This window comes from Styela clava, chromosome 6 (genome assembly GCF_964204865.1).
Source record: "Styela clava chromosome 6, kaStyClav1.hap1.2, whole genome shotgun sequence".
NCBI lineage: Eukaryota > Metazoa > Chordata > Ascidiacea > Stolidobranchia > Styelidae > Styela > Styela clava.
The window spans coordinates 21,276,525-21,293,624 of NC_135255.1; the positions used below are offsets into that span (position 1 = coordinate 21,276,525).

At 35.8% G+C, this 17,100-nt stretch overlaps 1 protein-coding gene and 1 pseudogene across 3 annotated transcripts in view; one reads left to right on the top strand and one right to left on the bottom strand.

The window, feature by feature from the left end:
- LOC120330657 (NACHT, LRR and PYD domains-containing protein 4C-like) overlaps window positions 1-14,284 on the bottom strand; it is a 55,366-nt gene extending 41,082 nt beyond the window's left edge. For both annotated transcript variants that reach the window (XM_078113460.1, XM_078113459.1), the window contains exons 1-3: window positions 12,642-14,284; window positions 9,525-9,856; window positions 2,170-2,340 (exon numbers count right to left, since the gene is read on the bottom strand). In XM_078113460.1, coding sequence (XP_077969586.1) covers window positions 2,170-2,340; window positions 9,525-9,856; window positions 12,642-14,127 — 1,989 coding nt within the window. In that variant the 5' untranslated portion in view covers window positions 14,128-14,284. The remainder of the gene's footprint in view (window positions 1-2,169; window positions 2,341-9,524; window positions 9,857-12,641) is intronic.
- LOC120331638 (interleukin enhancer-binding factor 2 homolog) overlaps window positions 1-17,100 on the top strand; it is a 158,582-nt pseudogene that overhangs the window by 63,311 nt on the left and 78,171 nt on the right. The gene's annotated exons all lie outside the window — the stretch shown is intronic.

A 17,100-nucleotide genomic window follows, 5' to 3' on the forward strand; every position in this document is an offset into this window, starting at 1 on the left:
CCACGGTGATCTGTGGACATAAAAATGTGAGATAAGCTGCCTGATGTATTTAATTTTTTATAGTGTTTTGATCCGTATTTTTGCTTTTTTGCAAATTCCACAAATTTGAGATGTACTTGTAACACCGACTCCTTTCAATCGCAATGCTGCCACTCCGATTATTTTCAAAGATAAAACGTTCCGAAAAATCCGTAATTCTGCATTAAATTTCTTACGGATAAATTTTATTTCAGTACAATAAATTTAGTTTGAATGTACTTTATAGATTAATTATCTTAAACATCATCACAAACCGGGAAAAGTCGCGTTCTCAACCTTGTTTAATGTTAACACGAACATTTTTGACGGCAATTTTTAAAGTAATGGACAACAAGGTAAATCCCGCTCACAATTCATCATGTTTCGATTCTAGTCACGATACATAATTTTGCGATTTTCAATGCCTAAAAAAGCGTTTTAGACTGTCGCGGGCCTCAACAACACTTGTTTACAGTTTTTTTTTCAGTATTTTATATTGCCGCATTTCACTCAAATAATTTAGGTCGTGGATTTATTCATTAATTTGTCTTTAGAATCTCGCCGCCGATGAGCGTATAATACAGTGGTTTTCAACCTTATACGGCTCGTGGCCCCCTTCCGGAGGCTTTTTGCACTCGTGGCCCCCCTGTTCGTCATTCTAAAAAAATTGATGTGTTAGATTGTATTATGTATTTGCGACCTTTTATAGAATACAAAAACAAACCAGGAGTAAAAAAGTCAATGCTTTTTAGATTAGTGAACGATCATTGAAAATCTTGCGCTTGGGACTGTCTGACTAGGTTCCTTGTATTAGGCACCGCCTTTGATATAGTCAGGTGATTGTACTGTCAACATCAGGACGGTTCCTAGATTTTGCTTTGTTGGTAACAAGATCAGAAAAAATAGATTTGCACAGATAGGTTGTGGTAAATTGAACTAGCAATGAAGAAGCTTTCTTACCAAGTAGTAGGTAAGAATCACAAAGGAATACCCAAAAACTCGAAAAGTCTTTTTTGCTTGATTTCAAAGCAAACTTGTTAGCATACATAGGTAGCCATGTCATCAATAAAGTCAAAGCCAACATAACTGTCGTTCCATTTGGGGATTGGGAATTTACATATTAGGCTTCTGCAGTTATAACATGATATCTACCGTTATCTCGCAGTCTCGCGAAACTGCCCGTCTGCTGTTAGATGGCCTACCAACAAACTATTCAGATTAGTAGATTCAAAATTCCATTATGATCAAACAATTCGCACACACAAAAAAGGGAATACACCTAGTGACTGAAGTAATAAAACTGAGGTGAGCGGGGAATTTTCTTTTAAATGAAAAGAATGCAAACGAAGTTGCTTTATAATAAATTATTAGACTTGTGTCGTGGCCCCCCTTGAACTGCTTCGTGGCCCCCTTGGGGGGCCACCGGCCCCCGGCTGAGAACCACTGGTATAATATATCTCACCGGATGCACAATTCCGTGCGAGTAACAAAATAAAATAATTGTCAGCGTTATTGTGGTACAAATTTGCGGAAAATTTGTGATTTAGAGACAATAAACGTCAACGTAAAGGCGTTTACGGCCTAAATAACACGTCACGACGATGAAAACATTTGGCGATTTTAGCAAAAGGCAATCGTACGCGATACAGCAACTTTTTAAATTTTCAAAAAAATTCAAAAGGGGGGGGGGGACCCCGAACCCCCCTGGCTGCGCCACTGTACGTAATCAATGCTATCTATTATGTACTTGGACGCCTAAGGCGTGAGTGGTATCTATCGGCGCTTAAAATTCAACACCGTTGTGACAAAAGCGCTTCTTATTTCCTAATTGTTCTCTACCGCTGAAAAATCAGCTTTTACATCAGGCGGGCATTCAAGCACCGGCCCTTATTTTTATGTTCTGTTCACACGGGCGGCTATTCAAACGGGCCCTTAATCAAGATCGGGCGGTGAAACGAGCATATACGGTAACTAAGACTTATCCCATACCCGACATGGACTGGTAACCGGACGAGAGGCCGTGGTTCGCCATATGGTTAAGCCGTCTTATCGGCTTTTCTCTCCCCAGGGATAAATATGTAAATCCTATCCTAATCCCATCCTATAATAGAGCTAAAGGAAAGTAACTATAAGTAGATCATTGTGTCACACCTCTGTGTTATTTCCAAAAGATGATTTGAAAGCTTGTAATTGATCTGATGACAGGTTACAGCTTTCAAGGTCCAACAATTCAACACAGGATTGATTGGAAAGTATTTGTCCAACTGAGGATAAACCTTCAACTCCCATGTTTTCGTTTCCCTCCAGCTGCAAATCTTTGATCTATATTGAACAAGAACAATGTTAAATCATAAGAAGGTAATCTCGTTGGGCAAAATGTAAAAAAATTTTGAAAAAGAAAAAAGAAAAAGCCACCGCACAAAACCATAAAGCTTACCCAAAGAAACATAAAATATTTCGAAGTTAAATTGAATTGCGAAATCAGCAACAGATCAGGCATTGGCATCATATGTGGAAACAGCACTGGGACCTGGGCTGTCACATTTTCACATATGTTGGGTACAGAGATGAATTTAAAATGACAGTTTTTAGTTTTTGAAGTCCTAAGCAAAAGATATAGAATTGCTGAATAAAATATGTCATTAACTAAACTTAATGTTATGACCATTCCATTGTCTAAATCAGACATGGGAAGAGTACGGCCTGTGGGCCAAATCCGGCCCGTTGGTTAATTCAATCTGGCCCGCCCGATGCTGCAACAACCAAACAAAAATCAAATTTTGACGTTTTAGCTAAAAATAGCTCAAGGAATTGCTTGAGATTGCGGTTAAATTTAGTTATGGCGAGAGGTGTCTCGTTTTCCAACTTTGCTTTGTAATACTGTAGATATTGTTCATCAAATGTACCTTTCTACGTCACACTTTCATGACCCGCCAGTCTAAGTGGGCAAGATTTTTGGCCCCTCTTTTAAAAACCGCGCCCACTCCTGGTCTAAATGTTTCAAGGTTTGGACTTCGGGGCCACAATACTGAGTGTAAAACAGATATTACTATTCCCTCCTCTAGAAAATTTCTTGATATTTTTTTGTTTCATAGCTTGATGAGCTTACTTCACAGGGTGTTTTACTCTTTGTTGCGCATGAACTATTTGAACATAATGGGATTTAAAATACACCAATCAAAATAACACTATAAATACTACTGAGATCATAAACAGGGGAGGATTTAGGGCCATGAGAGCTAATGAGCCATGAGCTCTCAGGAAGGGGCCACACCCACAAGCAATAAATGGTTGGGAACAACTGTTCTATATATAGTAGTATCTCGCTAAGTTGCAGTTGCCACTTTCCTGGAACCTTGTTCAAACTAGAGACATGAAAACACAACTTGCAGAATTTGATATCAAAAACTTCTCCACATTGTGTGTTCATGTAATATGCTGTCACTAAGTCTTCACCAAATTATGTTAAAATATATCAAGTCCAAAGATTTCAAGTTTAAATAAAGAATGCTGAAATTTGATAGTCAATGCTGAAGCAAAAATGTTCATCTCATTCTTAGACGGGTCAATTTTGGGAAAAAATTTTCAACTAATTGACTCAACAAGTGTGTGAGCCCAGAAATGTTCAAAATTAATTGATCTAAAATTGATACCAATCAACATTTCAAATTATTGATTTCAGTAATAATTCAGAATAGTTTTTTTCAAAATTTATCATATTAGGAAAATCTCACAATATGACCAAAAAGGCATTTATTTAATTTATGTGAAAACTGTAAACAATAGCAAATCAATAAATACAGTGGTTTATCACCGAAACATATTTATTATACAATGACTACAATGTGTTCTTCGCTGAACTTGGCTTCAAATTAGTTTTTAATAATCAAAAACATTATTTTGCAGGATGTACATAACAAACCTCAAGTATCAGTGACTGGCTATGCAAAACCTTGTTCAGAGCAATAACAAAAGGATCAAAACCTCCAGTTAGCTCATCAATTCCACAAAGCTTTGATTAAAATATTTTTTAATAAACTTGCAAAGCTTGATTAGGAATATTCTTTCTGTAAAGCATTTTTTATCACAGTGACTGCTCGGAAAGAGCCTCGGTCAGAGAAAAAATTAATGAATCAAAAACCTACATTTTTTTCATTAAAATCTCATGAAGCATCGTTTAAATATTACTCATCCAACGTTCTAATACCTCAAACTAAGGTGAACCGATTGGGGATTTTGACTTTGTACTGCTCCAATTGTCAGTGAGTAACAGTATACAACAGCGAAGGCCAGATTTGCCATTATGCAAAGTAGGTTAAAGCCTAGGGGCCTCAAGCCAAACCTTGGCTTTCCAAATTGCACGATTTCATTTTTATTCCAATCAAAATTCAACCCATTTAATTTTGAAAAAAAAAATATTATACTAATTTAAATTAATTAGACATTTTTCACTAAATAATTCCTTTATTTATTGAATATGAAAAAAGTACCAATATGTAACTGAACTAATTTATCTAAAATTAATATATTTTTACTATCTTGGATGTTTTTTATTGTAGACTGAAATATTTCAAAAAATGCAATGATACTTTTTTGAATGTTTTAAATCATCAATTGGGGAGCATTACCCGTCACACACATTCCCTTCTCCCGACTAAAAACAGGTTTTCTAATGCGATGCCGTTTTATCACAGCTTAAGTTCTTAAATAATTTTAAAATGAACCTGCTATCCCATCTATTTGGGTGATTAGAGCATGTTTCTTGCCTGCAACCAAAATGTCGTATCTCACACAAGTCAATAGTGTATTTAAGACGTTATATACCAGGTTGGCAAATTTTTTTAGTATAGGAGCCGCATGCAGCAAGCCAGGAATATGTGAGAGCCGCACAATTTCTGAAATTATTAATACTGGAGCTCATCAAATCTGTTTGCATTGCAACTGTTACATTGGTTCTAATATGGGAATGCGCCTTTGTGTATATTCGTGTCGCGAGAGGTGTTTGGGCTATTGACTGCGGCAACATCAGCAATCTTTTCGTTTTCACAAAATACAATCAGAGTATGGGTGTTTGGCACGAGCAATTCCACGAAATAACAAAACTAGCTTCAGTCGTTGCATCGGATTCCTTGTCATTTGATCTGTGTTTTCCTAAAAGATGATTGACGAGCCTAATCTCATAGGAAGTTTTTGTGATTTTTTTCATGGCACCGTTCAACAACTTTATTCTGACTTAGCAGCTTATGAGAGATTAAGCAAAAAGGTTTATTTTCTAAACTAGTGAATGCGTACTCATCTTTCCATTGTGACTTAACGACCATGTTCTCATCGGGGTATTTTCGCTTCATACTAGAGGACATATCGCACTGTATTTGACACCCACAATCAAGCTGCAATGCCGCCAATGCAGCAACACAAATTTAACCATTGTGACGTAAGATTTGTTTCTTGACTAATTTAAAATCCCATGCCACAACGATTTTCATATTAAAACATAATTTGTTTTAATCATTGATGAAAACTTCTACAGCTTAATTAATTAAAAAAACTGTTACACTACATTTGGATAATAATAAATTCTAGCGAGAAGAGTCGCATAAAAACTATGGCGAGCCGCCATTTCGCCCACTGTTGTTCTATACACAATACACTACATATAGAAATGCTCATTTTGACATCACAGTGGATTCTATGGAACCTTTATGCCATCATAAAATAGTTTGAAATTGGCCTCATGAATGGCATCGCTTAAGACTGGCTCTCATAAGAGTAAATCCAGCCCTGACTACAGCTAGAATAATAGTATTAAATACAACAACGAAAAACTAAATTAATACAATATTTCCAAGATTAATCCTTTTTCACAAAAACAGTTTTTCAAACCTAATTTATTTCTAGTTAAGTTAGAAATCGTTCATTTTATTTTCTTTCGATGATATTTTAAGAAAAGCTAGTAACAATACATTACAGGCATGTGCGCAGCCAGGATTTTTAAAAAGGGGGTTTCAAAATCGGAAATTTCTGTTGTGACCGGCGATTAATTGAAATAGTCGATTTTTTTTTGTATTATGACCTTTTCTGTCGCGTAATATTTAATCCATGACAACGACGAGAATTTAAAATGTCTTTCTATTTTAATTCAATTGTGTTCAAGCTAACTTGCAGTTGCCTCGACTTACGAAAAAATAAAAGCATTACTATTCTAAAATACCATGGCAATCTGCAAACATGATAATGTGAGACAACAGGCTGCACGATTGCATTTAGTTTTGATATACATTATTGCAATCTTGCGAAATCGTTATCGCCGTTAGAAAATATCTGTCATAAAATCCAAGAAAGTAAAATTTAATTTGATACATCAAAAATACATTAGTGCATTAAAAATGAATATTCATTGCCTCGAAATTCTCGCGAAACTTTTGAAGAAAACCTCCCAATGACGTCACTTGTTAAAAGAGCCGACATTTCCAAAGACTATATAATGATTTTTCTGTTGTATAAAATATTCAATTCATAACCGATACAGGAATTTGCAGTGGGGTGGTTTATTAATTTAATTTTGATCAATTTAATCTGCGGTTGTGTTGAAGAAATGAAAGCATTTCTCCTCAAAAATACCATGACAATCCTCACCTGAGAAAAATCCTCTAGTCTGCGATATTTATTTCAAAAAATCAATCGATATACATCAATCCTCTTATATACGTCAGGCCCCATCAGTAGTTTTAGAAAACAAAAATGAGTGCCGCAGTGACACAAAATTTTGCGATTTGCAGTGTCTAAAAAAGCATTTTTAATATGTTGCCAGCCATCCTAAAAAAAAATCGTCATGTTCAGCGTTTTATTTTTAGTGTTTTATATTGCCGGTTTGCAATCTAGAAAATTTGGGCTGAGGATTCACCCCTACATTTATATTTAGCATCTTGTCGCTGAGGATTATGATGTAACAATAACTCACAGCCCTGTGCGAAAACAAGAAAAGGCATTATTGTTCTTCCTCATGGCACAAGACATATATCACAGCAAATTTGTGATTTTGGGATAAATAAACACAGAAATAAAGATTCCAGTCATAAATAACACGTCACACTGACGGATCACTGCCGATTTCAACAAAATACAATCTCATGCATTATTAGCATTATTTTTCATCCTTGCGAAAATTTCAAAAGGGTGAGGGGGGCGGGAAAAAAACTTATTCCTATTCCTAATTACATTTGTTAATATTTTATATTTCATATATGGAATTGCCGCATGCGACATTTGGGTGCATATATTTTATGCTGGGTTTGCGCCATTCCAGATAGTGCTATATCATCCGTTTACCTCTCGGCAAATACCTGATACTGTATTTAGCTTATTTTTTAAACAATGAAGATCGAACAACGATATTTGATTGCCGTCAACTCATTTAAAATAGGCCACACAAAATAATCTCCGGAGACCAGTGACGTATCTGTGTAAAATAACGCTAATGGCAAAGCCCCTTGAAAATATCTTATTGGAAATTTTACGATCAAAAGTTTTTCCGCCCCTTTCTAAACGACACCCATGGCACAAGCCATTGCCGCTACACCCTAGATACGCTACTGCCGGAGACGACTGACGAAAGTAGATACAAAATTATTCCACAATTATTATTATGCTAAAACCATTGTGGAGAAATTGTAAGTTATGTTTGATGGTCCTCCTCATTTTTTACAACATTTTTTCACAACAATCTTCAAAATGTATCGAGCGTATATCTTCGATAATAAAGCGCTACTCTTGCTACCATTCTAAAGCTACAGATCAATGCTATTTATAGAACGAGCTTTTCTGACAAAGCTAAATTGACTTTTTTTGACTGTTTACTCTCTCAAAAATGTCATTTTAGTTCTTGGTTTTCAATAGTAACTTTTTTTAGTTACGAGCATTTATGATATGGCTAATTAAATGCCATCAGGCCTGAAACAATGACAACATAACATTATCCGCGGAATATGAATGTGAGAGAAATATCGGGAACCTAGTTATGTAAGAGGCAATTCGACTATTCGCGAACCACAAAATGATTTAAATATTTTGCGACTCTATTAGACAGCCCCGAATATATCCTTTCTAAGAGGCACAACCTCTTTTTGAGTATCAAGTACCGGTATATTTAAAAGAGTCACACCGAAATCTAGGGCACCTAACATGTTAAACTCGGCCAGGGCACATAACTTGTTAAAATTGGCCTGGGCACTTTCGCACTTTCTTTTAGACTTGCGAAGCACCTTTGCACTCATAATTTCCTTAGAGCAAACACTGACCACCTACATAAGTAAATGACTGTGGTGAGCCAAAGCACTAAAATGCTTTAGCATTCTCAGAAACTATCCAAAGTATGAAAAGCATCTATTGAAAATGTTGAGTCAGAGATTTGGAAAGCTGCCAAGAACCAACTATAACCCTAACTCTGTTATAATGACTTAGTATTGAGTTCGAAATTATTTTTAGTCACTCCTTCCATCTTTAACCTTGTTATATTTTGAATGATAATTTCAAAATTTATTTTTACTAAACTATGCTCGGTGGAAGGGATGGTGAAATTGTAAACATAGTAAACCTTGTAAAATATAATGTAAAACTAATCATGATTTCATTGTATCGCCGCACATTAGATTGTTTACATCGTTAGCGTTGGAAGAAATAACATTTGTTGCATTAGAAAGCCTCTGGGCAGTAATAATTTGGTATTATTTAGCGGGTGACGTCATCAAATTATCAAGTTCATTGTTGAATTTGTAAATTACGTAAATACATTTGTGAATTTCTCTGTAACGATTTTAGCTACAATATTGGTTGTGGTGTTGTTCTGTTGGAAAATAACACAAGAAAATGATAGAACTAAAATTAATTAACTATAATTAATTACTAGACAGAATAACACCCAAGTTCAAGGGTATTTTGTACAAATTTTTGAGCCTTATGTCGCATATACAACGAAATATTTTGAAACTTCGCTCTAGCGCCATCTCGCGGAATAACACACTAGCGTACGCATTTACAAAGCCATGAGCAATGTTCTACTAGGGCCTAACAGTTGACAATGATATAAGACTAGAAGCTGACCATACAAAATCATACTAATTACCCCAAAAATACCCCTCGGAATTAGAGGGTTTTAAAAGCCATAGCAAAGATTTTAGATTCAAATCCCAGGTCTGCCATATAACTCCATGCGTAACAATTCTGTGAGAACTTTCAAAACAAAAAAATTCTGACATATAATTAAATACATATGGAATATAATGGCACATAGTAAAATATTATTGTATAGTAGTAACTCACTAAATATCACTGGCTGCTTGCATAAAGCCTTATTTAAAGTCAATAAACAAAAACACACTTTAAAGAATTTAATCTAAAAAATTCGACTATATGGTGTTTTGCACACATATTATAGTCAGTAAGCCTTCATCAAACTTTGTTTAAAAAAAGTAAAACATATTTTGTACTGAATAACACAAGCTACTCACCTTCACATTTGATCCTTTCAATTCAGATGCCAGAGTTTGAAGTGAGGCTGACTTGAGATCACAGTAAGCGAAATCCATTGATAGTGATGTACAGTAGGAAGCTACTGATCCAATGACATGAAAATCACTTTTGGAGAGAGGAAGTTGGGACATGTGAATTTCATCAAGAGATGATTTGACAAGGTCACTCATTCCATCCTTGGCTTCGTTTAATGCAGTGAGAAGTTCCAAAAGATCTGATTTGGATGATAATGATACTTTTCTGGGTTTCCCGAGCTGAGATTGCAAACTTTTCTTGAGAATATCTCGTTTTTCCTTTAGATCCTTGATATCTGTGAAATATATAAATAAATCTATTTTACACAAAGCATCTATCGATGATGCTTATCTCTAGCTGCTTATACAGGGCTTTTTACAAAGCAACAAAAGGCTTGAATAAGCTTCATATAAAAAATAATTATGGTAAGTGGAAGGCCAAATTTATTCAGCCATAGTTAATCAATGTACATAATTGGTTCCCAACCTGAGGTCGCGTGCGACTTTTTCTACAAAATCCTAATCAGTGGTGGAAAAAATAAATTTGTTTATTGGCGGAAAAATTAAAAAACGAGGAACTATGGAAACTAATTTTAAAGTCTTTGGGTTGATCAATCTCAAACTAAGGTCTCTCAGTTCAGAACAATCTTAACCACCATGACATACCGTATTTATTCGCAAATACGCCGAGTTTGAAACTCAAAAAAAAAGTTGCCCAACTAAGGGACCGTCTTATGTGCGCATAACTCAGATAGTACCAAAAAATCTGCTCCTTCGCGCATCGAGACTTTGATCACGCAACGAAATGATTTAATGCTGACTTGCCGGTAATTGCAACAGCGACAAACCATGCTTAATTCTCACGATAAAGCGCGTGCACGCACACACCACACACACGATCGCTTGTCTAGGTGTGATTGTTTGATCATAAACGTGACCGCTTGTATTTGATTAAATTTAATTGTATCTTTTGCATAGGAGCAACAGCATTGATCTACCAGCCGTCTCGTGGTCAAAACGTTATCATTTGTGCACAAGTAAGAATCAGATAGAAGTTTCGGGTAGAATAATACTCACAGCAATAATTCTTAACAATAAAACTGTAATTTCAATCATTTTGAACAACCATTTATGGTAACTGAAAGGTTGAAATAACATATGAATATGATGTGATAAATACTGTGCTGTACGTCCATGGGTTAGGCAACAGCTGTGTTTTGCGTTTTTTCCTGAATCAGCAAAACCGAAGGGTCATAAATCAATCACTTTATTTTGTGGTAGCCGTTTTCTTTCTGAAGTGCCGTTATCGGGCAGGGAGTGCTTCATTGCACCAGCCACGTTTTTGTTTTTAGGATTAAGACAAATAACAGCTGGTATACAAAGTCAATTAAATAATCGGCAGACACTTTGGCATACATTTAAAAATATATCAGCCCATATCACACAAATCATGTTTGAGACGACTTGCGAAAAATAACCAAATTTATTGCCGTGTCCACTCAGGATATCTCTACTACCTTAATATAAAATAATGATTGTAAAATATTTTCAATCAAAAATGTCCTCATGTTATACGTTTGGTACTTCAAGTCGGCGCTGATTTAAATTTCTTTCATGTTGGCAGTAATTTAGTTGTGCCGCAAAGTGCTGTCTTCCATTACGATAAAACAGAAAATATAATAATCGAAAATTGTTTTAATCAAAATGTGGACAGCGGCGCTAGAATGTGTGTGGCATATACAAGAAGGTAGCGAATCGCGATATTTGAATATTAAATTTGAATTGAACATCATTGACTGTAATAGATGCGTGCGCCGTGTTACGATTTGTGGAAACGGCGTATATGCGAATTTTTATAAATTCATTATTCCGAAGCTGTTATTAGGGAGTCGGCTTATCCGCATGATAGGCGTATAGTCGAGAAAATACGGTATTATCTGTAGCTGAACACATTTTAATTTGACTATGAGTCTGTGATTCCTAATATCTTTTCAATGATTTTCCCCCTTTACCTATTTTCTTTCTATGAATACTATATTATTTAATGAATCACTAATAATTGGCCGCTTTTCAATGTAATGTTCAAGCTGCATTCCCATTTTTGCAAAGTTCAAGTGATCCAGCCTTTTTAGGGCGGAATTCTACCTCGGTTGAGAAGCATTGCAATAAGTGCAAAATTTCACGACTCGTGTGTTAAATTTTATTTGACAAAAAACTTTGTGGTTGCGGCAATTTTTGTAAAAGTGGCAACCTCTTTGCATTAATGTGTCAGTTATATTGTTCGGACTAGAGTCTGGTCATGCTTGTCATTGCACTCCAGATTCTCCTGATCTAGAATCTTTGGTTTAAATCTAGAGTAAGATGTCATTTGTGAGAATACTACTTGGCTACATTTTGTTTGTTTTACACAGAACTTCATAGTAGCATCTGAACACTATGGACAAGAATTACAGTATCAATGTAACAATTTTTGGTGCTCCCAAAGTATTCGTACCAAGATGGCGCACAACCTGAACAGATTCAGATTCAGATATTTATTTTCGTCATGCAAAAACATAGTATGTGTACTAGGTTAGGGTTGTTCAGGTTATGCGTCATCTTGGTATGAATACTTCCGAAGCGCCAAATTTTTTATACAATGCCTGTTCATGGCTTTATTCGTTGTACAAGCATCCACCTAATATCTAATGATATGTATTAACTAGCTGCCTTTGAAAGGACCGGAATCAGTCTGGTTTAAAATGAATGAAGAAACAGACATGGGATTTTTACATGAGATGTGTAGCCTATGATGCCAAAAGGGTTGGCCGAGTCTAATACTTCAACCGCTAGGTCATCGCATTGGCTAATTAATTAATAACGCAAACAAGCAAATTCTTAAACCTGAAAAATAAAAAAATCTGCTCCTATCAATTTCAAGTAACATGATGAGCAATAAATTAGGTTTAGTTTATAAAATATTAAACTTATAAGCCATATAAGTGTATATCCAATGCAGTAAAATATCCAAGGTTGAGTCTAGAGAAGGAAACGACTCCAAGCCTGGAATTGTACTATGTTAAACACTGTACATCAACATACCTTCAAGTAAAACTCTGGCTGCTTCATAGACTGTTGGATTTAATAAAAGTCCACACATCATTTTTCTGATGAGAACAAAGTGATCGGTATGAAGATCTGTATCGACGAACTGGTCAAAAGATTTTAAATCCAGTCCAAGAATATAGAAAGATGTGAGCATTTCTTGAAGACTTTGATGTTGAAAGTAAAGAAGGTGTATTCCTTGGAAAAGTTTACGATAAATTCCTCCAGGAGCTAGGATGGCTAGATCGGTTGCTTCTTCCGGTTTTAAATCGACTTGATGGAAATCATTTTCTGTAAATAAAACTCGACAATCTACTGTCCCAATGTATGATAGCTCTTTTAATTTGCCCAAAACTTCCATAATATTCTCTTGGTGAGTGTGTGGTGATCGTAAAATGCTTTGCATGACCACAGTCATAATACCAGTCATAGTGGTTGGCTTGAAGTTAGGTTCGAATTTCAAAGCTATCAATGTGTAAACCAGCATCACAGGTGTGGTGCACAGTAACAAGTGTAATGGAGCTTTGATTTTGAGAAATTCCATTATTTTCTCTGCTTCTTCATCTCCTTCATACCCAGAAATAATTTCTGTGATCGACTCCTTTGCTAATCCAGCAAGTGCAATGACCTTGTCTGGTCGAACTTCTCCCCAATAATTTCTGATGGAATGTTCACGACTGGACGATGAAATGCGACAGCCAGGAAATAATTTTCCAGTTAGAAAATTCCATACTATAACTTCCGGGTATGCAAGCTCATCTAGACTGATGATTTCATAAACTCCATCAACTGTATATTGAAGAGTGTCCAAGGAGTCGAGCATAAACAAAACTTCTTCTGGGTGTGTTTTTGCATAATCAATTGCTTGACCTCTTTCTTCTTTCGGGAGATTGTTGAAAATTAGTTCACCTGCTGTTACTTTACTGTTGTTCATAAATTGTTTACATTGTATATATTGAACCATCTTGATGGTTCCTTGAAAATATTTTCCATGCATGGCATTTCTTGATGAAGCTTTCATGAGTGTGGATTTACCCGATCCCGCGGGACCCACGAAACAGATATGACCTTGTTTGAAGTTGTTAAACAATTCATCAAGCTGAGTCTTTTTTCTGATCCCTCTTTTTCTCTCTTTTTCCATTTTTTTTTGAAACTTAGATGACTCTGGTACGTAATCGTATTCAGGTGTTTTTTCTCTCTCTTCTTCCGAATCATCTTGAAACTCAGATGACTCGGATCCGTAATCGTATCCAGGTGTTCTTTCTCTCTCTTCTTCCGAATTTTCTTGGAATCCAGATGACTTTGGTACATATTCATATTTAGTTATTCTTCCACCTTTATAAAAATCAATTTCTTCTAATAGAGGAGTGACGTCCACATTTAGTTTTTTCTCAAAAACTTCGAAAGGTTCGGCAAAGTCATAGAAGTCAGTGCACTTGTAAGTGTTCTCATTGATTTTTGCTATTACTTTTTGATAAGACATTATGTTTGCTTTACAATGTCATTGAGTTTTAACATCCAGTGTACGAACAATGTGGCAAAGCTTTATAAAAATTTATCCATCTGTTGTGAAATTCCCTCTTATATTCTTCCGACAATATCTTATAAGTTCTGGGATACAAACTTTAACTAAAGCTGCTACAAATCTGAACAGAAAATATGTGTTAACCAGGTGCGATGAAACCTAACATAGATGCCAACAAATCCGTTATGGTTGATATAAAATATACACTTTTGTATTGCTAATATCATTGTAAAATAGTCTCAAAATTAATATTAATGTGTTTTACTTGACCTCAAGTAAATCAAGTACCTTTTTTTGATGTTTTTATGCGACACCCATTCCACCTTTCTGTTTTGTATAAGGCCATCTATATAAGCAGCCACTGATAACAATATGCAAGGGACTGCTATTTTTAGCAAGAATATTTCCAGACCTCAAAAAATCACCTTATATTACTGGTAAGTGTTTTAAAAACAGGAAGGCAGAAAGGAGTATCCCGTCATAAACATAGTGGCTAATGAATAATCATAAAATGTTTAAATAACATGATCTCTTTCAACGAAATAGTAAGTATATTTGTGAGCTTTCGTTAGATCATGGTCTAACTTCTTCAAACAATACAAGATATAACTGTAAATATAAGATCATATAAATTTAGTCTATTGTTGATTTTCCTATAACTGAATATGGATGCTATCGTATCATCTTAGAATAGCCGGTCTAACTGATGTGATTGGGTTGGGGTTCGTCTATTTGTGTTTGTCCACATATTGTCCACATATTTGTTTGTCCACATATTTTTATATTTTTCTTGAGCATAAGCAAACTCATTGAAAAGTGAAATATGACTATTCTGAGGTAAGGACCCAATGGTATCTACCAGGGAGTCTGCATACTACGGCCCGCAAAAAATTGTGGGGCCCGCAGCAAAGTGCCAATTATGAATAGTGTGCCCGCGAAACAAGTTTTTAGTTTAGCTAATCTGGTACGTGTGAGCAATTCCAATCTATTTGCGTCGCAAAACTTATACCAGTATCTGAGTGCCACTGTCGTATTAGCAAAACTAGCTAGCAAAATCCTGTTGCAAATAACACAATGTTATAAGAGCGTGTTTCTTACTGAATTCGTTTAATGTCGGTGTGACAATGAATGTGAATAGCTGTTTCTTTCGGAAATCTATGCGTTTCAAATCAACATTTCTGAAAGGACTCTTAACAATGCCGTACAATCAATACCAAAAAGAAACAAGGACTCCTAACAATGCCGTACAATCAATACCAAAAAGAAACAAATTTTTGTGCTTGCAACTACAGTAGAAACTCCACCTACACAATTTTGGTGGGGTAATAGCTGAACTCAAATTAAGTGCATAACTACTAAGGATATGAGTCTCGATATTAAAAAGAGCTTGGTGACTTAAACACGTTTATAGACCGTGACGTAAAAATGACTGTATCAGTAGAATACAATACTAACAATGAAGTTGGGCAAAAATAACTTTGCGGACCATCACAGCAGTTCACAGCAAATAGTTGACAATGATCAATGAGTTTTAAATAAATATAACTCAAGATAGTATTGTTGACAAAAATATTACATAATCATCAAGAATATGAAATAGTAGGATAGAACATTCCTTTCAACCACTATTAAAAATATATCAACTTCCCCTCCCCTGATGCATCAGTCAATTCGGACATTCAAAGGCTACAAAACTAAATCAAACCAAATTCTGTGTTTTACCTAAAGTATATTGATGTAGTGAATTTGCAATTTTAATAACTTTCACTGTTGACATCTGAAAATCAAACTAAAGACGGGCTTAATCACTACTGATTACCAACTGTAGATAATATTAAATTAGTCAAAGCCTTAGGGTAGAATTGACGCATGGTATCCTTCTACACAGGATAGGATTCACATTTTATCCAAGAGAGAGGAAAGTCGATAAGACGACTCAACCATATGGCGAACCACGGCCCCTCGTCCAGCTACCATTCCATGTCCGGTATAGGATTAGTTAGTTTTTTTTTTTTCGGAAGCATGGACTTGGTGGTGGAGGAAACTATAACCGACCAGCGGTTACGTGAGCCACCCTACGGCAGTGAGGAGTCCAGCAATCCTCTTGCATATGACTATCCCCGCGAACCCACACAGAGTAATCAGAGTTATTCCTAACGCTTAGCAGGATGAGCCACACCGCCGCGCCATAAATATACAATAATTCGCGTACAATGCTATTGAACTAGCTAGTAGCTACAAAATGTTTTTTCGCCCTGTGTAACGCCACATGTAACACATGTACTTCTTTCAATGGAGGTAGCACCATAGCCAGTGTTTTGAAAACAGGGATTATCAAACAAATGTCAATTGACATTCGAAACTTATAGCATAAATATTGGGAACTACCCTGAACATGCAGATATTGCCTAGTGTTTTAAATATAGCAATAGATAAAATGTAATACATTTTTACACAGGGCATTCCAAGTTTTACTTTGGAAAAGACCCAAAGAAAGCGAATATGGACTATGGATAATCGGTATGCTTCCATACTCATGTTCCATCTTCTAATTGCCGTGAATTTTGATAGGTAGCTTAACGATTAACCGTATTGATTGTTACGCGTAATTATGAGAGAATGAGTGCAATTCCGACTTTACACACACACGAGTCCAACGTTTATTTGCTGACGCCCGTAGCAGTAGCCACGGTTCCATTACATTTGAACCCACGTACATTTGAACCCATGACAATTGCACCTGTATGCCATTGCACCTATGGAATTTATTTTGTTCCACGGATAGTTAAACTCATACTAACCCTAACCCATGGGTTTTAGCACCCGCATATAGATTGAACCCGTGGATATACGCATGGGTTCAAATGTACATGGGTTCAAATGTACGGTCACCAGTAGCCACATTTTCAAAGTGAACATAGTCGTTGAAAA